This window comes from Anser cygnoides, chromosome 1 (assembly GCF_040182565.1).
Source record: "Anser cygnoides isolate HZ-2024a breed goose chromosome 1, Taihu_goose_T2T_genome, whole genome shotgun sequence".
Classification (NCBI taxonomy): domain Eukaryota; kingdom Metazoa; phylum Chordata; class Aves; order Anseriformes; family Anatidae; genus Anser; species Anser cygnoides.
This window is the reverse complement of record NC_089873.1, coordinates 76,341,991-76,365,575: the sequence shown is the minus strand read 5'-3', so window position 1 is coordinate 76,365,575 and position 23,585 is coordinate 76,341,991. Positions and strand designations below refer to the sequence as shown.

Below are 23,585 nucleotides of genomic sequence, written 5' to 3'. Positions count from 1 at the left end.
TGATTAAGTGATTTTTTGTTGTTCTAGCCTGAGGAAAATTGGTTGTTCAGCAGCATGCGTTAATTAAAGCTCTCCTTGGTGTAGTGCCTTTAGGCTCAGATGCACCATATATCACCTCACCCACAGTAACCATCCATGTTATATAATCTTAACTTGTAGGAAACAGTGTGAGTTAGCTTAACCTGTAGAATAGGCTACATATTTTGTAGAATAGGCTCATACGAATAGGCTCATACTTTGTATGAGGTGACATTTAACATCATAAGGAATTACTGCAGATAATAAAAGCATGATAACTTGTTCATGTTTCTATGACTCCCATTCCAAAAACAGGCTAAAACAATTAGTGCTTCCATCTGTCTACTTCTGTAATTTAGAAACTATTTGTGCTACATTTGCTTTGATTAAAGGAGGAAGGTCAACCAATCTGAATTCTGTTTTATATATTTTCTTTAAACAGAACTATGTCTTATTTAAATTAAAGTTAAATGAATCATTTTATTTTGTAACAAGCATAAAGCAGATTTTTTTGAGAACCTCTATACTGAACTTGCTCAAAAGTACAATTTGGAGTCTCTCACGTTAATCATACCTGCCTCCAAACCCATAAGATCTTCAATGTTCCAGCCAAAGTGGTTTAGAGAATTTAACTGTCTTAAGTCCTGGATTTATTTGCTTATCTAGGAACCGCTCTGGTTATGAATCCCATCCTGCAGCATAGTGTGTTCATTAAACCTATATATTTTGACAGGGCTGCTATTAGCCTTTCTCAGGGGCACTCATCGTTTTCGCTTTTCATTAGGGTTAGATGGGGACTGGGTAAATGAAAGAGGCTGAATATTTATCCTGCTTTCTTTGAAGATTTTCATTAAATGTATTTCTGGTTGTAGTTTATTAGAGAGGTGCTCCTGTTTTATGCAGTGATCATGTAGCAAGTGGCCAGGGTCCAAAGTGAGTTGCAGTTTGAGTCTGGAATATGATTATCAACAAAGCTCCTTTCTACCCTTTGATTTGACCTGCTGTGGTGAAGGTAGGCCATCAAAAAAACAAAGCTTGCCCACTTCTGTGAGAATTCCTTCCTGTTCCAAGAGAAGGTAGCAGTGCCTACACTAGTGCAGCAGACAAGCTTTGGATGAGCAGACTGAGCGGGTTGAAAGGATCCCAGCTAGAGAGATCACTGTGAATATCCACTAGCAAGGAGTGCTGAAGTGAGCTGAGCCATTTGCAGCTTCCAGACAGCTCCTGGCTTAGCAATGCTGTTCTGTCCATCTAAATGAGAGCTCAGTCATTAGGTATCATGAATTTTTCTTTTCCCTTCCATAACCAAAATAATCTGTGAGGGGAGTTGTTTTGCACATAACCTTCTTTGGCTTCAGGATCAGAAGTTCAGAAGTTGTGTTAAGTAAATAAAACATATATATATATATATACATATGTTTTATAGCACTTACTCTTTGTTAATATGCAACTAGTATTTTTCAAAGGGAAGTTACAAATTTTTTTTGCTACCCCATTTATATAAAAAAAAATATTAAACAATGGAAAGATAATGCAGATTGAAATACAGAACTTTAGAAAAACTGTGATATTTTAAAGTTTTTTTTAAGTAACATAGAATGTGGTTTTTCTGAGGTGTTAAATGTGTTCAGTGACCTAAAACAGTGGGGTTCTTTTTTTTTTTTTTAATAGGCCAGTTTAATTGGACAAAGTTTGTTTGATTACTTGCATCCGAAAGATGTTGCCAAAGTGAAGGAGCAACTTTCATCTTCAGATGTCTCTCCCAGAGAAAAGCTTGTAGATGGCAAAAGTAAGTCATGTGAATGTACTCAGATTTCTTTTTTTAAGAGATGTTAATAAAATTGAGTTCTTATGCAGGACATATTCATGTGTTCATATGTGCAATAAGTTCTGTTCTTATGCAGGACATATTCACATGCTTATATATGCATGGATGTACAAACTTGAAATACGGTTTCTATGAACCAGACATTTGAATGCTTATCTGCTCCATAGAATGCGCTTAGAGTTTAAAAACTAACCCAGAAAAGAACTTTATATAATAAGAGGGATTTAAATTTGTGTTGTTAAACATTTACCAAGTTGTCGTCTGACATTCTTCCTACCAGGCATACTACTTTTTTTTCTTGTATTTGATAGGTCTTGTCAATACAAAAGACCTGATGTAGTCGAACATGGGATAAAATACTTCAATATCAAGAATCCCTGTCTTCTCTGAAAATGCTAAGTGTCGATCCTAATTTAACCAAATCTTATTTTGTTTACAGTTATTTCTAATATGGAAAGCATTATGTACTCTGCAGCTAATAACTATTTTATAGCTGACTTTTATAAGCATTTTCACACTTCTTCTATGTACCAAATAGAAGTCAAAAGTTTATAAAGTGTATTTATTAAAATATAATTCAAAATGTCATGTATGGCTTAAGTTTAATTTGGTAGTTCTTTTTGATTTTGGAATGTGTGTGACAGCCACGTTTTCTCTGCCTTGTTTAAGTTATTAGACCTTTTTCATTTTTAATTGTCAGGACAAAAATTAGGCAACTGAACAGTAAGGAGAATGTACTAGAAACAGAAATGAAGATTAGGCCTTGGACTCAACAGTTTTATTGCTGAATTTATTTTTTTTTAACTACTTTACTAAATCTTTATAAGCTGGCTTGCAAGTACACACAGATTTTCAAGCTGGACCAGCTCGACTGAATTCTGGCGCTCGACGTTCCTTCTTCTGTCGGATAAAATGTAGTAGGACCACAGTCAAAGAAGAGAAGGAGTGCTTGCCCAACCCAAAGAAGAAAGGTATTCAAACAGTGTAGCTGAAGTGGGGGCTTTGTCTTGAAATTTGGTATATTTAAGTTCCAAGTCAGTAGCATGACCCTTGTAGTTATCACAAAGTAGCTGTAGTGAAGTGTAAATATGTACTGAAGACACATCTTGAAAAACGGTCTAATTGTACTCTTTCTCCTCCCTGTTCACTCCTGAAAAGAGGGAGGGAGGAAGGAACCTCAGTTTCAGTGCCTGTTTAGGAGCACACGCTCTGTTGTAGTCAAATTTTAAAGTTTCAGGGAAATTTTTGAAAGCACTGGAGCAGATCAGAAGAATGAAACTAAGTAACATGTGTCTTGAAGATAACTGTATGAATCAGGCCTGCAAAATCTACTGTTTTGGAGGGAAAAAAAAGCAAGTAAAAACTTTTTTATCTGATTTACATTTTGTGTTGTGTGTACTTACAAAGTATGGGTTTTCCGTTTTTGGTTTTTAATGGTGAAGTTAATTTATCAACGTATTCCATTTACTTTTTTTCCAATAATTTTAATCTAGTTTATAGTTTCAGTTTAGTTTTGGTATGCCTGTGCAGCAAGTATATTCTTGTCAAGTTTCCAGTGAATGAATCTTTTTTTTAAAAAAACGTAATTTCCAGCTTTTGTTTAATACCTTGGCATTGATTTTTGCAAAAGTGTGCAGAAATGATTTGATCCTGAATAAATCTTCCTCCTTTTTTATTTCAATAACCTGTTACCGTTGAGACAGAATATACAAGAATAAATTTAAAAATAGGTCTGTCATTGTAAGTAAATGGAATTCCATCTCCCTTGATGTGCCAACTAATATGATAAGACTATTTAACATATAAATGCTTCTTCAGGAAAGCACTATTCAGGGAGATCACATTGTAAATCTGATAAACTGACAATCACAGCAGAATAAATACCTCAGTTTTTCATTTTACAGTGGTAATTGATGTTTTCCATACTTGATAGAGTTAATGCAGTCAAATCTATGTAAATCATAATTTGGTAAGAATACAGTTATTAAGAATATTTTGGCAATTTGTTTTAAAGATAGTTACTGCAGCACATGGTATGTTATATCTATGCATTGATGCAAATTAGGCTATTTACATATTATATAAGCAGTGTATGCTGTAACTTAAGTCTCTTTTGATATTTTTGTTCCCAGAAAAATTGAGGAATTCGGAAGCCTTATATAAATAGAAAGTAAGCTGGGTTGTTTTGTGTTGTAATCTTGGTTGATTCTTTTAGTAGCTGCAGTAAAACTATGTTAAGATCATAGTGTTCATATAAGATAAATTGATTTGGAAGCTACAGAATGCTGCCATGGGTTATTTTAATTTACAATATATAAGAAACAATATAAAGAAAAAGTGATCTGTGAGTTACTAGACTGTTTTTTTTTTTTCCTGTGAGACTGTTTGCACTGTCAACACCTATAATTTATCTTACTAAATCTTATATAGGGCTAGAAGTGCTCTATCCAGGTAAGCCAAAATTAAGTAGTATGAAATTAATTCAAAAGTACTCTGTAAAATTATGTATAGCCTTTTACAGTTGTTGTAGGTAAACATAAAATATGACTGCTGGTATTACGGTGAAAGGAATAAACAACAACAACAAAAAACATTTTGAACTGTAACTGCTGATTTTATTTCTTTTTATTAGATCACAGGAAATACTGTACCATTCACTGTACTGGGTACATGAAGAACTGGCCTCCTAGCGAGGTGGGAGTAGAAGAGGAAAATGATGTAGAAAAGGACAGTAGTAACTTTAACTGTCTTGTTGCAATTGGGAGGTTACACCCTTACATTGTTCCACAAAAGAGTGGAGAGATAAAAGTCAAAGCAACAGAATTTGTTACACGATTTGCCATGGATGGAAAATTTGTTTACGTAGATCAGCGGTAAGCATTTTCTTCTGTAGTAAAGAGAAAATCAAAATGACACAACTGGAGTGGTTTTCTAATCTTTTCTGTGAGAAAGACACATGATGTTTCAAGCAGGATAGAATTTCTAGATTTCGTACACTGGAAGAGCTTTCTCCTGAATCAATGACTTTCTTTTTGGACTTTCTTTTTGTTAAACATAATGTAGCAAAAAAGTGTACCGCTCTGTAGGAAAAGGTAGGCTAGAAAGATGAAAATACATAATAAAATACACTCGTGTATTTATTTGTAAAGAAAAATCTCAAGTTAGAGCTTCGTATCTCTATATATGACTTTTATTTGTTTATAAGTTGCACTGACAGAGAAAAAAGTAATAAGCACTTCACCAAAATTACTGCATGTTAAAATCTTAATATTTGGAACAAATACATTATATTTAAATGAGTTACCAAATTATTTAATTTGAAGTGAAAGCCAAGTTCCTATTTTCTGAACTTCTTTAAAAAGGACTTTTGTCAGTAATACAGACTGAATTTCATTAATGCCACTGGAAGATTTTTATTGCTTTCAGTCATCTTTCATCTAAAAGTATTAGTTCAAACCTATTCCTTAACATGGCGAAGCAAAATTTAGCTATTTTTTAATGACTCATTATGGGGGTTCAGTACTCTGGCTAATTGGAAGAGCTAATAGTGATTTATACTCTGTGTGCATTTAAATTGTGCATACACATGGTTTGCATGTTTAAACACTGTTATTTTGTCTTTCTATTGCCATTCATTGCAAAATCTTGGTATCCTGTATTATTCATTGCAAACAGATCCAAGGTAAACTGCAGTTAATATTTCCTGTTGGTTTAGAGCTATTCTAGTGCTGTATCTTTTCCCAAACATGAACACGAGCATCTATTTCTTTAAATATTCATTTTCTGCTTTATCTGATACTGAAGAAACCAAGCTTTGCAATTGTTTGAATGTACTGCAAATCATGTTTTTATTTCTAACAGTGCAACAGCAATTTTAGGGTATCTGCCACAAGAGCTTCTAGGAACTTCTTGTTACGAGTACTGCCATCAAGATGATCACAATCATCTAGCTGAAAAACATAAAGAAGGTACAAAATGATTGGTCCTCCCAGGCTGTGTACGACTACATGTAATTGCTATGTGAAAACAGTACAAATCAAAAAATCAGAAGCTGGGAATTAATAAAGTTAAACAATCTTAGCATTGTCCCTTTCTACATCTACATGAAGACATGCCCACATAAAGTGTGTAAGAAAAACAGGGAGAAACTTCTGTTGTCTTGGATCTTGGTGCAGTGCTTTAATTGCAAGGGAATAACATTAATGCTTCTTTCAACCTTCCGCTTCAATTCTTCTTTGTTAGAAAGAGGAATAAGTCCTGGAGAGCAAATGTGACTAATCAGTTAAATAAAGACACCAGTTATTAAAGTTCACCAAGTCTCCCTGCTAGTGGTTTGCAGAAACTTAGTACATGGGCTCATGTTTAAGATGAATAGCATTGTTAAAAAATGTAGTTTGATTTCAGTAAGGTGTCTGTCCTGTCAATTTTATGGCATTTGATTTGTATTTCTGATTGTCAAAAACATTTCAGCTTTATGATATCACAGACCATTTTTTTTAGCTTAACTCTGTCCTCCAGAGTATTAGTGATCATAATTCTCCTTTCTTATTTAGTGTTGCAGAATAAAGAAAAAGTATTTACAAATTCCTACAAATTTAGAGCAAAAGATGGGACATTTGTTACTTTAAAGAGTCAGTGGTTTAGTTTCATGAATCCATGGACCAAAGAACTGGAGTACATTGTATCAAACAACACTGTAGTATTGTAAGTAATTTGTTATATGAATTCCCTATGTTAATTTTTGTCTTATTTGCAGCTAGCATTGATAGAAAGCAACCTGTTCAAGAAGCAGAACAAGACTAGAAAATATCAGCAGTGCACGAAGAGTTTGAGTAATCTGGAAAAACATTTTGCATTTACCAGTTGATTTTGATTTCAGGCTTAGGTCGTGGATTTAACTATGAAAAATGTGCGATTTACTAGTGGAAAAACAGGAAAGAGTTTATTAAAGGAAGAGAGGAAAGATCTTTAAAGATAAAAGATATGAAAAAATGGAGATGTGAAGTTACTTCTACTTTTCTTCCTGAGCTTTGTAAGACTACATGTGTTGGTGGGGCTAATTTTAAGTGCTGCCCTACCTGCCATGTGTCAGAATATGGAGAAGCATAACTGATAGATAGTAGAAATGCAAGGCAGGACAAGAAGATACTGTCCAAATTGATTGCAAGGGAAGAGCCTATGAGACAGTAAATGAACTGTTGGAGTGTGTGATTAGTTCTTCTTCTGTTACTTTTTTGTTCACTGAGCCTTGCAATGGAGTTGTATTTGGATTGTTCAATAGATACCGAGGTTCTTTGCCAATTACTGCGTTTTTGAGAGGGGGAAGACAGTGATTCTATTTCTGTTAGACCAAGTTGTCAAGGGAGCCTTTTACCCATTTTGTAATTAGTTCATGTCTTAAGTCAACATTGTCCACCTATTTTGTCTGTCTTTTTTCCTCAAAAAGACAGTGAAGCGAAGTTAAAGCAGCATGTGCTGCCCAACAGCCAAAGGCCACTTCTGCCTGCCTTGGAGATCAAGACATCCGAAGCTGTCTGGAGGAGGGGAAAGTAGGCAGCAGCTGTAGGCAGACAGTAGCCACTGGCCTGTCCTAGTAGCAGTTGTTTATTCTTAACTGCTCTCCGACCTAGGAGTAAAACGAGCAGCCTTGTTCTCTTGGCACAGAACAGACAAATAAATTGACTGTTCTTTTTTATTTGGGGAATAAGTGGAAATGAGTATTTCTCTCAGTGCCTCATAACTATCAAGTAGTATAAAGGTTCAACATTGAAACATGTAAGGAATATCTCATTTTATCACTAGCTTGAGGATATTAGTTTTCCTATGTAAAGTATTGATTGAAATCAAACACAAATACACTGGATTTTGCCATTGAAAATGTTGCTGATTTTTGTGTTTTCTTTTTTATTTAAATCTCAGAGGTCACAATGAGTCTGCTGAAGAACAGGTACCCTATGCTTCCCAGCCTGCAGAAGGCAAGTGTCTCTTCTTACAGTTACCATAGGTGTATCTTCTGATGGATCATTAATGTTTTAGGTTTATTGAATCCAGGATTTTTTTTAAGGCTAAGCTGTTTTGCAAGGGAGATTTTTTTTAAAGTATTTCTAGTGACAATTTCTAGCTATCTAGCTACTTGCAGCATCCTAATTCATGTAGTTCAGATGAATGTGATGAGAAGGGCTTGCAGCATCTCTTTTCCCACTAGAAATTTCTACTATAGCTAGTTTTTTTTGATAGAATATCATGTTTCTGTCACGGTCTTTTCTTGTTTGTTTTTTTTCTTTTCTCCAGTTTTCTGCAGAAATACAATTGCAATGACTTTACTTACATAATAAAGGGTGATGAATATTTTGTTAACAGTTCTGTGCTATGCACATACTCTGATCTCTGAGGTTTTCTTTTACCTTACTAGAAAGTTTTCTTTAACAGCATGTTTGTGAAAATCCAACTTTTTTTCCTTATGCTTTTTGCATTGACTGAGACGAGAAATGGTAATAATTAAAGCTAGTAACTTCATTTCTGAAGTTCAGCAGTATTGACATTTATATTATTCAGTTATCTTTATATTTCAAATAAGACTTGTAACATCCCCCAGGAGGTTAGTATTTTAAGGAATTTCATTTCTGAAAAAAGGGAACAAAAACTGCTTTAAAGTGAATCCTCGAGGTGATTGTTCCATGCTATGTAATAAAACGTCTACAAACTTTAGATTTTATTCTAATTTATTTTATTTTTTAACTGTAGATGCTGTTAAACAATCTTTAGTGAGTGTACCTGGAATGTCCTCTGGAACGGTTCTTGGTGCTGGCAGTATAGGAACCGAAATTGCAAATGAAATATTAGAATTGCAAAGGTAATAAGCACTTAACATCATATGTTAGGATTTTAATTAAAGATGGAGAAGAGGCATATGTGATTATGTGGGGACTGTTCAAGTTTCATTTTTAATATATGTATTAAATTATTTTTTCATTCAGCAATGGTATTATGAGGTACCAATTATAACCTAATGTAGGTCTCACGCATGGCAGTACACATCACTGGCCTTGATAAATAGTTTTGTTTTGGGCATGCAATTTCCTTTGTTAATGGAAGAATTATATAACTATGACTTCAAAAGTATTACTATGATGCTTTTTCACTTGAGATTGAAATGAGTAGATACTCCATTAGGGAATGGAAAATTAGTTGTCTGTGAGTAGCATTTATATTTTTCCAATGGTGTGCCAGCAGAGACTTCTTTGAAACAGTAACCAGTGGAGTGCTTTCATAGCCTGTCTTGTCCCTTTCCTAATTGTCCTGCAGGTCGGCTAAAGTGATAGCTCAGTAGCTCCCCAGTACCCAGCTGTACATTTAAAAAAGCATGACTGCATCATTCCAAATGGGAATCCATGCAACATTTATGCTGTTAAAGACTGACCCTTTTAAAATTAACTAGTTTTAGTAGATTTGTAGCATAGCCAGTGAATTACAAAGGAAGAAACATAATTTTAATGTGAAGATGTCCTTCTGTGTTTTTTGTATTGGGCATCCACAGTGGTGCCTGACTTGCTTATAGAGAGGTTATTACTCTATTTCAGTTTGCACCATATCAGCATTTGTTGTTTAAGAACATTTTTAAAAAGTCTCTGAGGCTAATTCCAGGATTTGGGGATTCACAAGCACAGAAAAAGTCTGTTTTTTATTACAACTCCTGTGGGAGTCAAGGCTTCGTCAGAAGCTCCAACCACTTTTAAGATCAAACATAGCATAGGGTACTATCATCTCACAGGACAGGACAAGTCATCTGACTTAGCTTTGGCTAATGAAGCGATCTCTTAGACTTGAAATCTTTAACTTCCAGTTTCAAGTAAAGAAATGCAAACGAATTGTTCATGTCTACAGAGCAGTGTGTTCCAAGGATCCTTGTAATTCTTTCCAGTGACGCTTTTGCAACAGTACCTGAAGGACCATAGTAATATTAAATCGTCCAGTAGGAGATACACCAATTTTGGAAACAATGGTAGATGTGTAAGGAATAGTTTAATATGCCATAGCATAGTCAGCTTCTGTTATTTCATTAGCAGATGTCTGACTCCTCAGCTCATCTGTGAGGATATTATGAGAGGCAATGTCAAAAAATTTATCAATATCAAAGTAGCATCCACTACTAAATGCCTCAGTCCACCAAGCTAGTCACTTTATTGTAAAAGGTTATCATATTGGTTAAGCATGATTTCCTCTTCATAAATCCATGCTGAATTCCAGGATTACAGATTATCTCTACATAACATGGTTGTCTTCTCAGCTGTCTCTTCATCAGAACACAATAAAAACCATGGCCAGAGCCTAAGAATGGTGAGTCATGGTGGTAGATGTTTCTTACTCTGTTTCCCGTATTTTGGAGTCACTTTCCGACAATGAAGTCATATCCCTTTATTAGAATAGTCAAATTGGACAGGGACTCATTCCTTTTGAATGAAAGGAAGAAAGGAAAAAATGATTCCGTAGTGATAGGAGGAAAGGACTGCTATTTAAAAATAAAAAAATAAAAAATCCACCTCCAGCATGTTGACAGGTTGCTGGGATTATCTGTAAAGGAAGAGGAAAAGCACTGGCAACAAAAGCAACAAAATTGGGATGTTACACTTTGGTAATACCATTTTTAATGTTCTCTCATCAATACCACCTATAAATGGAAAGTGTTATTTTTATCAACTTTTCTGAAGACCAGAGTAAGCTGGTGGAAGTTCTCATCTCTGATGATGAACACCCAGGCATGAGACAAGAGCTTAACTTGATACCCCTTCTAGGAGATTGTCAGGTCAATGTTACGTTCTTGATTGAGATCACTTGACATTTGCTGAAAGGTATGTGATCATACATGTCATCAGCTTAAGAAAACCAGTTTATTAAGCGGATGAAAAACAAATTGCTGGATGAGGAAAGAATGAATGCATTCCTGTGAGTTTTCTTTGAAGCTACCCCTTGAAAGTTTTGGTATCTGTGATTTTAAGAACCATAAGCAATACTCTTCATAATGCTACAGGAACACAATTTCAGGTGCAGTATCTTCCTAAGCAGCAGAGGAAAATTTTATGAGCTTTTTATGAAGATCAAGCCAACTCGCTACTCTTCTGTGACAGTTCTTAGAGTTCAGCAGGTCGTAAGGGAGCAAAATTTTCATCTTAGAAAACAGAAGAATTCATCATAACAGAAAGAATTGTGGAATTTGGAGAAGAGTGTGATATTAAATTAATCTCCCCAGTTCGGAGGAGGTTATTTTTGTAAGACGTTTTTCTTTTTTTATGGATATTTAAATGGAATTCTGCTGTGGAGTTGAGGCACATACGAATTAAGGCCTCTTTAGGGATGTTTCAGGGGAATATTTATTACTTCACATCCTTCCTCATCCCAAAAGAAGAACAACTGTTCCTAGTCCCCTACAGACCTTACAGAAATTGAGTTTATTTATCAAAAAGTTATATATTAACACTGCTATAATTTTCTGTCATTCTGTCTGCCTATCATAAGCTTGAAGCTCTTAATGATGCTAATCTCCCTATCTATCAAAGATTCATTTTGTAGATGTCTTGTTTCATCATGTAAGTAAAGTACGGCTTGACTCCTTAATGGAACAGCAGTTTAATGCAACAGGACATTTACCCCTCTTTGTCTGACTTATCAAAACATCTTTTCATCAAGATCTAGTCACAGTGTTAGGCCAGACTTGCTTCTCATTTGAAAAGTGCAACTGCTACGAGAAATTAAAACAAACTGTGCAAGTTCTAGGTTCAAATAACTTCTTAGAAAAATATTTTTGAAAGTACTGGCAGCAACAACCACATGCCTTACGAAGTTGTATTAGATAGTCTTATTCTTCAAGTCATTGATTGACCTTTGTTTTTCTCATTTACATGCACATCTTGAACACTGGTTAGAACAGGAAATAGAGTTATATTGTTTTCCTTGGGAACAACCATACTACTTCTCAACTAATAATCTCATTATCAATAATCTAATTAACCTCTAATCTAATTAACCTCTAATTAATAATCTAATTAATCTCATTATTTATAATCTAATAAACTAATAAACTAGTAATCTCATTGGGATCAGTGTTGACAAGCAGACTTGTCTTATTAACAATTGGCTTTGAGACTGGTGCAATCGGCAGAACTTTGAGTTTGTTGGTCATGGGAAGGTCTACGTGACATCGCGGCTGCTGGCACCAGATGGGATGCGCCTCTCTCAGAGGGGGGAAAAGGATTTTTGCCCAGGAGTTAGTGGAGCTGATAGATAGGGCTTTAAACTAGAGTCGAAGGGGGAAAAGGATAAAACCAGGCCTGCCGGTGATAAGCTAAAGGATGGCGCACTAGAATCAGAGGGACTGTGTGCTAGTGAGGTCCTTCGGTCTGTTCCACAAGGTGCTGTGTGCAATGAGGAGTATTTGAAGTGATACTACACAAACGCACGCAGTATGAGGAATAAAATGGAGGAGCTAGAAGTCTTGGCCTGTTCCCACAGCTATGACATCATCGGCATAAGCGAAACCTGGTGGGATGAGTCCTGTGACTGGTGTGTCGCAATAGGTGGTTACAGGCTCCTCAGGAGGGACAGGCAGGGCAGACAAGGTGGGGGGGTGGCGATGCACATGAAGGAGGGGCTGGACTGTGTGGAACTTGAAGTTGGCGATGGCAAAGTTGAGAGCCTCTGGGTAAGGATTAAGGAACGAACAAATAAAGGGGATGTCGTTGTGGGAATCTATTACAGACCACCTGGCCAGGATGACACTGCCGATGAATTATTTTTTGAGGAACTTAGAGATACCTCGAGATCAACTGCCCTTGTCCTTATGGGGGACTTCAACTTGCCAGATATCAACTGGGATTACCACATGGCCAACACGAGCAGGTCCAGGAGGTTCCTAAAGCACCTCAATGATAACTTCTTGGTGCAGGTGCTAAGGGAGCCAACTAGGAAAGGTGCCCTCCTAGATCTGTTGCTGGAGAACAGAGAGGGTCTTGTGGGGGACATGGTAATTGGTGGCCATCTTGGTCATAGTGACCATGAAGCAGTTGAGTTTCAAATTTTTGGTGACAGAAGGAAAACTGCCACCAAAACTCCAGCCCTGGATATGGGGAAAGCAGACTTCAGGCTGCTCAGGAAACTATTTAGCAAGGTCCCCTGGGAAACTGCTTTTCAAAGTGTTGACGTCCACCAGTGCTGGTCAGTCTTTAAGCACTGCCTCCTAAAAGCACAGGATCAGGCAGTTCCAAAATATCGGAAGTCAAGCAGGTGGGACAGAAGGCCATCCTGGCTGGCCAGAGATCTTCTGCTGGAGCTTAGGCAGAAAAAGAAAGTGTACGACTGCTGGAAGCAGTGTCAGACAATGTGGAAGGAATACAGGGGCGCTGTTCGTGTTTGTAGGGAGAAAATCTGTATGACCAAAGCCCAATTAGAGTTGAAGCTGGCCAGGTCTGTGGGAGACAATAAAAAGTTTTTTTTTTTAGATATGTGAACAGAAAAAGGAGGACCAAAGAAATCATAGGTCCGCTACTTGATGGAGAAGATCACCTCACAGACAAGGACATAGGCAAAGCAGAGATGTTTAATACCTTCTTTGCCTCCATCTTCAACCCTGATGATAGGCTTCAGGACCCCAGGTGCCCTGAGCTGGAGGACCGTGATGGTGGAAATGATAAACTCCCAACCTACCCTGAACGTGTGCGGGATTTGCTGCTCCACCTGGATCCATGCAAGTCCATGGGTCTGGATGGGATTCATCCCAGGGTGCTTAGAGAGCTGGCTGATGTCATTGCAGGACCTCTCTCAGTTATTTTTCAACAGTCTTGGGAATCTGGAGAGGTCCCAGCAAACTGCAAGCTGGCAAATGTTGTGCCAATTTCCAAGAAAGGCAAGAAAGAAGACCCTGGCAATTACAGACCTGTCAGTCTCATGTCAGTGCCTGGTAAAATTATGGAGAAGATTATCCTTGAAGTTATTGAAGTGCACCTGGGGGACAATGCAGTCATTGGTCCCAGCCAACATGGGTTCACAAGGGATAGGTCCTGTTTGACTAACTTGATTTCCTTTTATGATAAGATCACCCATGAAGGTGATAAGATTTCCCATGAAGGGAAAACAGCTGATGTGATCTCTTTGGATTTCAGTAAAGCTTTTGACACAGTTTCCCATAGGATCCTACTGGACAAAATGTCCAGCATACAGCTAAACAAAAACATCATACGATGGGTGAGCAATTGGCTGATAGGCAGGGCTTAAAGGGTTGTAGTAAACGGGGCCGCATCAGGCTGGCGGACGGTCGCTAGTGGGGTCCCCCAAGGTTCCATTTTAGGGCCAGTCCTCTTCAATGTTTTTATAAACTATTTGGATGTAGGACTAGGAGGTGTTTTGAGCAAATTTGCTGATGACACTAAACTTGGAGGAGTTGTTGGCTCTGTTGAGGGTGGAAAGGCCTTGCAGAGAGATCTGGACAAATTAGAGAGCTGGGCAATCACCAGCCACATGAAGTTTAATGAGCAAGTGCTGGGTCCTGCACCTGGGACAGGGCAACCCTGGCTATAGCCAGTACATATACGTACTGTACGTATAGCTGTACGTATACGTACAGACTCAGTGATGAGACGCTGGAGAGCAGCCCCGGAGAGAGGGATCTGGGGGTTGTGGTTGACAGCAAACTGAATATGAGCCAACAGTGTACCCTGGCAGCCAGGAGGGCCAACCGTATCCTGGGGTGCATCAAGCACGGCATCGCTAGTCAGTCGAGGGAAGGGATTGTTCGGCTCTACTCTGCACCGGTGCGGCCTCACCTCGGGTACTGTGTGCAGTTCTGGGCACCACAGTACAAAAAGGATGTAAAACTGTTGGAGAGTGTCCAGAGGAGGGTGACGAAGATGGTGAAGGACCTAGAGGGGAAGACATATGAGGAGTGGCTGAGGTCACTGGGCCTGTTCAGCCTGGAAAGGAGGAGGCTGAGGGGAAACCTCATCACGGTCTACAGCTTCTTCATGAGGGGGGGTGGAGGGGCAGGCACCGATCTATTCTCTTTAGTGACCAGCAATAGGACCCGCGGGAATGGTGTCAAGCTGTGACTGGGGAGGTTCAGGCTGGATATCAGGAAGAGGTTCTTCACTGAGAGGGTTGTCGTGCGCTGGAACAGGCTCCCCAGAGAAGCAGTCACTGCACCAAGCCTGTCAGAGTTTAAGAAGCATTTGGAGTGTGCACTTAGTCACATGGTCTGAATTTTTGGGTAGACCTGTGTGGAGGCAGGAGTTGGACTTCATGATCCTTGTGGGTCCCTTCCAACTCGGGATATTTTATGATTCTATAATAGACAGAATGTGAGAATATTCTGAGAGCAAAAATATTTTGCTTGCCAGCTCAATCAACTGCAGTGCTTGGAACCCTTGTAATCTCAAGCAGGCATGTCTATTTCAGTGATCTTAGTTGTCCATGGACACTGGAAATTGCAAATAAACCTACGCTGAACAGTTATGAAAAGAAGCCAACTGTGGAAAGGAGCAGTTGCACTGTGTGACTGGGATCTTTGGCACTGCATTTATCCTGCAGTCCTGTATCTTGGAGTGGGATAGGGAGGAACTAGTTTTTAAAGTCTGTAAGAGGAAAAGGCTTTCACACATACAAATGGTCGTTGAAGGGTCATCAGTAAGTACTGAGTGTTTCTGTAGATGTCTGAACGTAATTGCTTGAAGCCAGATGTAGTTCAATTTCCCAAAACAGTTGCAGAAAAATAGTGCTATATTTTTTTTCCAGCTGGAGAGTAGAACTTCATGCTATTTCTTCATTTTTTCTTATATGAGTTCAGGTTACTATCTTCCACATGCTGAGGCAGTGAAAATTAGACAAAAGAGTGGCCAACAAAAGTTAACACCAGCACTTTTTCATCAAATACTTCTGTGTTTAGACACAATCCAATAGAATGCCTGTATTTAATATTTCCTGAATTTCCTCTCATTTTTTAATATCAGTAAGACAGATGACTTTCAAGCTGTGCATCAGGCATCACTAAATTTTAACAAAAAATTCAGGGCTATGGCCACACTTCTACTAATGAGCATATCTGAATCAGTTTAACATGTGAGGAATGATCATTTCAGTTACAGCAGTACTAAAATCTATTCGGTCTGGAATTTGTCCCAGCTTTTAGAGATGACAGTACTGCTTGCCAAATTGTACGTTGGACATTGGAATGTAGGGAACTAATAAATATTCTGTGCAAGTAACTAGACTTACTTAAGGCTGTTGATTCATCCATATCCTGTCTTTCCTGCCGTACCACATTTTGGATCTGAGGAAGTGGTGGAAACTGAAGTATCCAGAGTGCTCCACTTCCATAGTCTTGTCCTTTGCGAGTCAGGAAGAGAGGGGGGGAAATGTGAGTAAGCTGTCCAAAGGGCCCTGGTATGACATTTTCACTGTTAGTTTCATATCCAGCATGTTTGGTGAGGGAGGATGAGCAGGATCTCAAATAATTTTGGTAACAAACTAAGTGTTCTTTATTTTTGGTTGGAGTTTAATGAAAATAGGAAAAGACAGGTATCTACAATAATAGTAGAGGGAGTATTAGAAAGGTGTATTGTTAGTTTAGCAGAACTTCCCGATGTTGTCCATATTACGTATGTACTTCAAATGCACCTATTTGTACCAGTGTGCCTAATTCTGAAACATTTGACTCTCTGCTCTGTCACTGCTGCTGATTGAAGAGAAAAATAAGTGTGCTCAAGTAATAATGACCTATGGGCTTTACTGATCTCTTCTGTTCTTTGCGTTATCGATAGAAGAGCAAGAGAACTTAGAATCTTCAGGAGAATTTAAGCCAACTTTATCTCAGATTAGCTGGCTCATACTTCATCACTGGGGAGATCTGTTGGGTTCTGCAACAGGCTGTTTTTCATGATCAATGTGACTTGGTAAATCAATTATACATATACAATTTTAGGTTGCATTCTTCACCACCTGGGGAGTTAAGTCCATCACATCTCTTGAGAAAGTCACCTTCTCCAGCTTTAACTGTAAACTGCAGCAATGTGAGTATATCCCTGCCTGTAAAAATAAATAAATAAATAAATAAAAGGTTACCAGCAGATAGCTCATGTCCTAACAACCTCATGTCTTTTGTTTGTCCAAACAAAGCCTATGTTTGAGCCATATTACTCTGGCTGGCGTTTGTGTGAGAGAATGTGTAAGGTATTGCCAACTACCTGGCAGCTATGAAAGTCTTTTTAAGACGTGACAGCAGCAGAAGTTCCAACCTAATTTACTGGGACATCAGTTCCAGCCTTAAGAGGACATTCCCTGAGGCTGAGAGAACTGCAGTCTCTACTCAGTTATTAGGTTCTTTGCTGAAGCTATACAATATGCTAAATAAGATGAGTGTGATTCAGGTGGTAAGGATTCTTCTGAACTTGGTATTGCATTAAAACTGTTGCTAAGCAGCCATCTCAGTGTAAAAGTGTTTCTACCTGCTTGACTTCAGTTTGACAACCTAAATAAAATATCGGTTCTTGCTTTCTCTCAAACATTTTTTCCTCTACTTTATATATTTTGCTGGTATGTTTGCAGTAGGATGACTTCTGTCTCTGTTGTTGCTAGCCTAGTTTTCACAAGTGCAAAAGGTAATTTAAAACTACTTAGATTTTTATCGTGATTGTAACAAGATGCAAAATAATAATAGAAGAGATACAATTTCATAATTCCTATAGTTTAATGCATCTCTAACATAGGAGGTATGAGGATTTTTATCATTTAACAAGAATGTGTTGCTATTAACTACTGTAGATGATGTCAATAGGAATTTGTAGTTTATGTTACTATATGTGGAGAGCGTGTACCAGCACATTTTGTTGTGCTGGATTTATTTGCTGAATACTGAATTAGACACTTAGTAGTGCAGATGTCATCACAGTGAAATAGTCTTGACAGATGTGTAAGTATCACCTTTTATTTAAGCAAAGTCCAGTGCTATGTGAACTTTAAAAAAATAATAATAAAACACAGTAGATCTTCTTTGATACACATTTTTCATTAACTCTTATCTAGTTCTTAATGCTTTTACGGCAATTTATAATGTTCCAGTAATGTAATAATTGTGACTAAGTTTAGAATTTAATTCTGTCCTTCTACTATTTTGTTCTTTTAGGTGCCAAATAAGGAGTTGATTCAGTTATGTCCTTCAGAAGCAGAAGTTCTACAGAATTCGGAACAAAATCAGGGTGCTATTCCATTTCCTAGTAATGAACCTCTCCTCAGTAAGATTTATTTCTCTTATGGGTATTTGGGTACTGAGGGAAAGACATTTATAATAAAATTTGTATTTTTGGAGTGCACCAGTATACAACCATGGATAAATTGTAAAGTTTCAAGAGTTTTGTCAGCATTTGTCTTAAGATGAGGGAACTCTTAAAAGAGATGTGTTGTCACTGGAATATGAACAGCAAAATCAGTTGTTCATTCTCATGACAAAAATAACATCCTGCAATACAAGTTTACCATTATGTTCTTGCATTCCACCATTTTAATTAGGTACTCAGAGTTTTTTCTGCAGAAGAAAGAGATAGGTAAGGATAAGTATTGTAGTGCAATATAAAGGATTTGGTTGTAACTTGTGAACTACTGTTCTTATTGTACTTTATGTCTTTCTTAACTACAAACTGTGAAGAGCCACATAAAAACAGCTGACAAAAATGTTTCAGAACTTTTTCTTCCCCTCCTTCAAGAATGCAGTAAGCCAGAAGTTTGGATATAGGATTCCTTGGCTCTGGAAGAGGAGAATGCTGTTGTATTAATTTTAACATTAAAGGCAAAGTGCTGTTAAAGTCATGTTTATGCTTATCCTGTACCTCTGCTCTTAGAAGTTTTTCCGTCTCCCTCTTTTATGATCAGTTACTAGAGCTTAATTTATAACCTATAGCTGTCTTCCAGTTGAGCTAGGATCCTCAAAAAAGAATTTGTAAAAACTTTTTTTCAAGATAGGCAAGGAAACATTTTTCACTGATACTTCAGCTAAAACTTTCTTACATTTGTTAAAGGCAAGGGTACAGAGTTGATTTCTGGAGCTAACACATAGTAACTCATGAGGTTTCAGGAGTTCATCCGGCATAGTACATCAGATGAAAATTTGGGCATATCGTTGTGTTCCCCACTAAGGTGACAATAACTAGGAAGCAGCTTTCTAGTTTGGAGGCATGAACTTCACTGCATGGATACAAGGTTTATTAGCTAGCAGTTGACTGGTCTGCAAATAGCCCTTATTTCTATCATTTTTACTTTTTTATTTTTTAACATTTGCATGTAAATATTTCCCTCATCTTTTAAAAAAAGAAGTGTCATTTAAAAACAAATCTGTTTTGAAAGTTACCATATTATTCATGCTTTATACTGCATACATAAATATTTTAACAATTTTATAGGTGGTAATTCTCAGCTGGACTTCGCAATATGTGAAAATGATGACACTGCTGTGACTGCTCTTATGAATTACTTGGAGGCTGATGGAGGACTTGGAGATCCAGCTGAACTCAGTGATATACAATGGGCTCTCTAGTTTAGCTTTTTTTGAAATAAGGAGGAGTTTTAAATCCTTAATGCACAACAACCATACATCCTCAGTACTGTATTATGACTTTTTTATTGTTGCATTTGAATTCATACATACTATCAATATATTTTTAAAGACTGAAGCCTTGTTCACAGAGAGACGGTTTCTGCTGCAACTATGGAAAAATGCAGTATTTTTTTTTATGATGTGGAACCTTGAAGTTTTAATACCGAACTATCTGTAACTGGAATGCTTAAAACACAGCTATATTTTTTCTAAGAAGCTTTAACCAAAAGGTACTGTACAATGTACAGAAATATTTTTTCTTAGATTTAACACTTTTATTTATTTTTTGTTTCAAACAAGAGAATATTGATTATCTGTGTTACTTTCTCTAGAACCTAGTCTACTTACAGAATCTAAAAATATTTATAACTATTAAATTTCATTAAAATGATAATATGCACACACTACAGTTGTAAAATAAGGTTTTGTAATTCTTAAGTGATGCAGTTTGTGATTCCTTGCTTTTTCAGAAGTGCAGTTTTTGTAGTCAAAAGTGAAAATGCAGCATACAATTCTGCGAGCAAGGATTAGACCATCATACCAATTGGAAGAAAAAGTTGTGAGAAAAATAATTTCAATCATCTGCCAGTACACAAACACGATAGGAGTATGAGGAAAGAGAAACAAAATCTTTGCTACTTTGTATTATTCATAAAGTATTATTAGAGGGGCAATGCATGGAACCTAAGAAAAGTAATGCTATAACTGTAATAAAGCACTTTGGTCTCATCACAAATTATTTGCTAACTAGAGAATTTTGGATAGATTGTCTTAGTTCCAGAATGAGGATAGCATTGTTAAAATTCTGTAGAATCTTTTATAGTATCTATGTTTTGGAGAGATTAGGTGATTTCATATGTCTTGAGTCTGTGACTTTTTAAAATACGTGTGTAATATAGTGCTGTCTGTAAGTAAACGCTATATAGAATGATCTTCTTCTGAGGAACAGCTTTTCCAAGACCTGTATACCAGTTACAGCAGATTACTCAAGAACATGGCGTTAAATAGGTTGCTTTAAAACAATATAGCATTAATATATAAAGTGGATCTTTTTCTTTCTGATATTAAAGGTATAGATAAATGTGTGTATGACTTATATATCATAAAAGCATAGATTTTTTTTAATTAATCCAGGTAATGAAAGGAAAACCTTTGAAGATGTTTGATATATGTGCATCTTTTATTAATACAAACATTAAAACTTGACCACAGGTACCGCCATAAGCACTCTTACATTTGTTTGAACTGTAAAGATGAGCAATAGGCAGCCCGTTTCAGATTTTACAAAGGCAGAAGTGTGAACAAAAGATAACTTTTCGAAGTAGCCGCCAGATGTCATGCTTCTACTGTTGGATGACTACCCTTTCATGAATGAATACAAAATTTTGTCATACATTGACTTGTTATGCTTTGACAGAGCAGCTTTATATCTCATAGATATGGATTGTTTCAGAAATGATGAATTTTTGGTGAGATCTTGTACAAGTTTTCTAGAGTGACTTGTTGGATTTATTTTGTTTTTCGGTCTGTAGATATTTTGCACTGAACTTGCATGTCATTTCCTGCATTCACAGTTTTTTAAAGACGTGGGGCCAAAATTACTTGTTGTTTGGCTTTATTGGAATAAACTGTTCTGTTTCTTCACAGAAAATGAATTTGGGACTATATCATAAAGCAAAGTGAATAAACAAGCATTTAAAGTGAATAAACGAGCATTTTCTAAAAATCAATCGAATTGTACAACTGTAAAATAAGAATTGCAATTTTTGCCATTGTGAAATGTATTTTCCCTTTTCTATGTTTTTGACCATTAAGGTAAAAATCAATTATAAATAAAATAAGAAGTACTGTGGCTAGCACCAGAGAAATAAGTAAATACATGACTTAATATTGCACAGACTCTTTACAACATGGTTTATTTTTTATTCTTGATTAGTTCGAAAATAGTGTAGATGTTGTTATTGAAGGAACATAATACTTATATAACAAGATCTATATAACCTTCCAGAGTTAAACCACTGGTTTGGATTCTTACTGCATTTTCCTAAAAATATTAATAAGAATAATTAAAAAAATGTAACAGTCATTTGCAGTCAGTGATCAATATTGTATGTCTCAATTCATTTTTAGATTTTCCCTTTAATGTTTGCAAAATTTTCTGGTTTAAAGAAGTCGTAGAACAAAAAGTGTCATTTGAAAATATTTATGATGAATAAAGAGGTGAAATTTTTATGTACTTTTGAATACAGTTGAGGTAGTTATGTGCTTATTTCTCTTTGTACAACAATACAATTCTAGTAAGATAAGGACAGATTTTTTTAAGTTGGTACAGGTTATTGGAAGATGTGATGAAATCAGGTTAATAAAATGTTATTTTTATGCACAGCTGTTAGTCTGCACATAATTCTATCTGCTCATTGAATTTAAACATAAAGTACTTGTGCTTTCAGATCCCAGGCTCATTCTCTAAATACTTAAATGGGGAGTTTGAACTAATGTGGATTCTGGTAGCTTAAGTCCCTAGCGAGGGTCACTTTTTTCATTTACTTGCAAGCACCATAGGCTGAAATCTGTCATTTCACTGGTTGCTGACTGTAGTGTGTTCCTATTTGTGATCCAAGCTGAAATGAAGAATATACTCGTGTGGAAGTGATGCTGCTTTTCCTCAAAGCCTGACTTTGGCCTGACTTTGGCCTCTTTCACTTAGTCTTTTGCTTCTTTTTTGTAGCCTGACATACACCATGTAAGTTCACAAAATGTCCTGAAATTCCAGGAAGTAATCATCAGCTGGAAAGCGTTGTGCCACTTGGGATTTCTCTGAAGATAATCATTTTATTTCCCATCCAATATGAGAATATTTTTATTCTGCACAAATATGGAGGTCACAGAGGTAGTTGGGGAATAGGTTCTTGCAGGTTAGAAGCTGTAAAGCCATGTTTCAGAACAGCACAATTAGAGGATCCAGAAGAAGGTAAGCGGAGTGGTGAATGAGCTGCTGAAAGACAGCTTGTGCTGCTGTAATATGTTCTGTGTGTACCTCATTTCTAAAAGATTGGTCTGAATAGCTCCCTATACTGTGGCAGTTGGCTGTCGTCATTGAATTTTCTGGGTTCTTCATAGCCTAATTGCTTTCAGAAAGTTCATATCTTCCTTGTGAGGAACGGAGGCATGTCAAAAATGTTCATGTCTCTTGGAAGTATCGAAGAGCAGTTTCACTGATGCTGTTCCTGTCTCTACAGCTCTCCTTACATGAGGTCCTGGGGAGCTGCTGCCAAACTATACCAGCCTACTACATATTTTTGTTTTTATTTTTAATTTAAGGGCCCTGTGAGCTGCGTATGTTATGTGTCAGCTTCTGCGAAGTGTTTTTACTTTGTTAAATGGGAGAGAAATGGGAGTAAAAGGGTAATGAATCAGAATGTCTGATTAATTGAAGGATAAGTTCATATGTATGGGCAGTTACTACATACAACTTTTTATCCTTTGGTTGTTTTCCTGTCAAAATCTCTAGAAATACGCAATCTTTGGAAATAATAAGTTTGTGGGAAAAATCTTCCTGGTTGTTGCTCTCATAGTGCTGGTCCTATCTGTGAGGTAAATGTTTACTTCCACAACATTTGCCAGATCTCAAGCGTACATGACCTGACATCTGCAATCTGTCCTACAAAATTTAGGGAACTTTGGCACGACTGAGAGAAAATTACATAATTAATAGACTCTTTTGTAACAATGAAGTATATCAATGTGTTTCTAGGAAGGACTGTAAAAAGATCAGCAGAACTTTGAATAATACAATATTTGAGTTAATTTGCAATGGTTTTAAATCTCACTTTAAAGACTGCTTCTTGCATAAATCTTACAGATGAGGCTAAACCATATAGAATACTATACTACTGGGCTTTAGTATTTAGGCAAAAACAATTTTGAGTTTATTAAAAATTCTTCAACAGGAGTGGTTCCATCCTTAGACTTTTTTTGTCTAAATAGGATAATAAGCAAATTGGTTTCTTAATTCCTCATCTTTGTGCACGTTTGACTTGCAAGGCCTTCAAGAATACCTCTTTTTCAGGACAAATACAGATGCAGTATCAGTTAATGCTTTTGTTGTCATTT

General features: G+C 36.7%; 1 protein-coding gene across 13 annotated transcripts in view; it reads left to right on the top strand.

The window, feature by feature from the left end:
- BMAL2 (basic helix-loop-helix ARNT like 2) overlaps positions 1 to 21,857 on the top strand; it is a 41,313-nt gene extending 19,456 nt beyond the window's left edge. For 10 of the 13 annotated variants that reach the window (XM_048050182.2, XM_066990332.1, XM_066990330.1 and 7 more), the window contains 10 exons: positions 1,690 to 1,807; positions 2,674 to 2,817; positions 4,479 to 4,719; positions 5,708 to 5,814; positions 6,400 to 6,550; positions 7,766 to 7,821; positions 8,591 to 8,699; positions 16,809 to 16,896; positions 18,009 to 18,117; positions 19,279 to 21,857. In XM_048050182.2, the coding sequence (XP_047906139.1) occupies positions 1,690 to 1,807; positions 2,674 to 2,817; positions 4,479 to 4,719; positions 5,708 to 5,814; positions 6,400 to 6,550; positions 7,766 to 7,821; positions 8,591 to 8,699; positions 16,809 to 16,896; positions 18,009 to 18,117; positions 19,279 to 19,412 (1,257 nt within the window). In that variant the 3' untranslated portion in view covers positions 19,413 to 21,857. The remainder of the gene's footprint in view (positions 1 to 1,689; positions 1,808 to 2,673; positions 2,818 to 4,478; positions 4,720 to 5,707; positions 5,815 to 6,399; positions 6,551 to 7,765; positions 7,822 to 8,590; positions 8,700 to 16,808; positions 16,897 to 18,008; positions 18,118 to 19,278) is intronic. The other 3 variants (XM_066990331.1, XR_010828588.1, XR_010828589.1) reach the window with 3 other exon arrangements.
- The last annotated feature ends 1,728 nt before the right edge of the window (positions 21,858 to 23,585 follow it).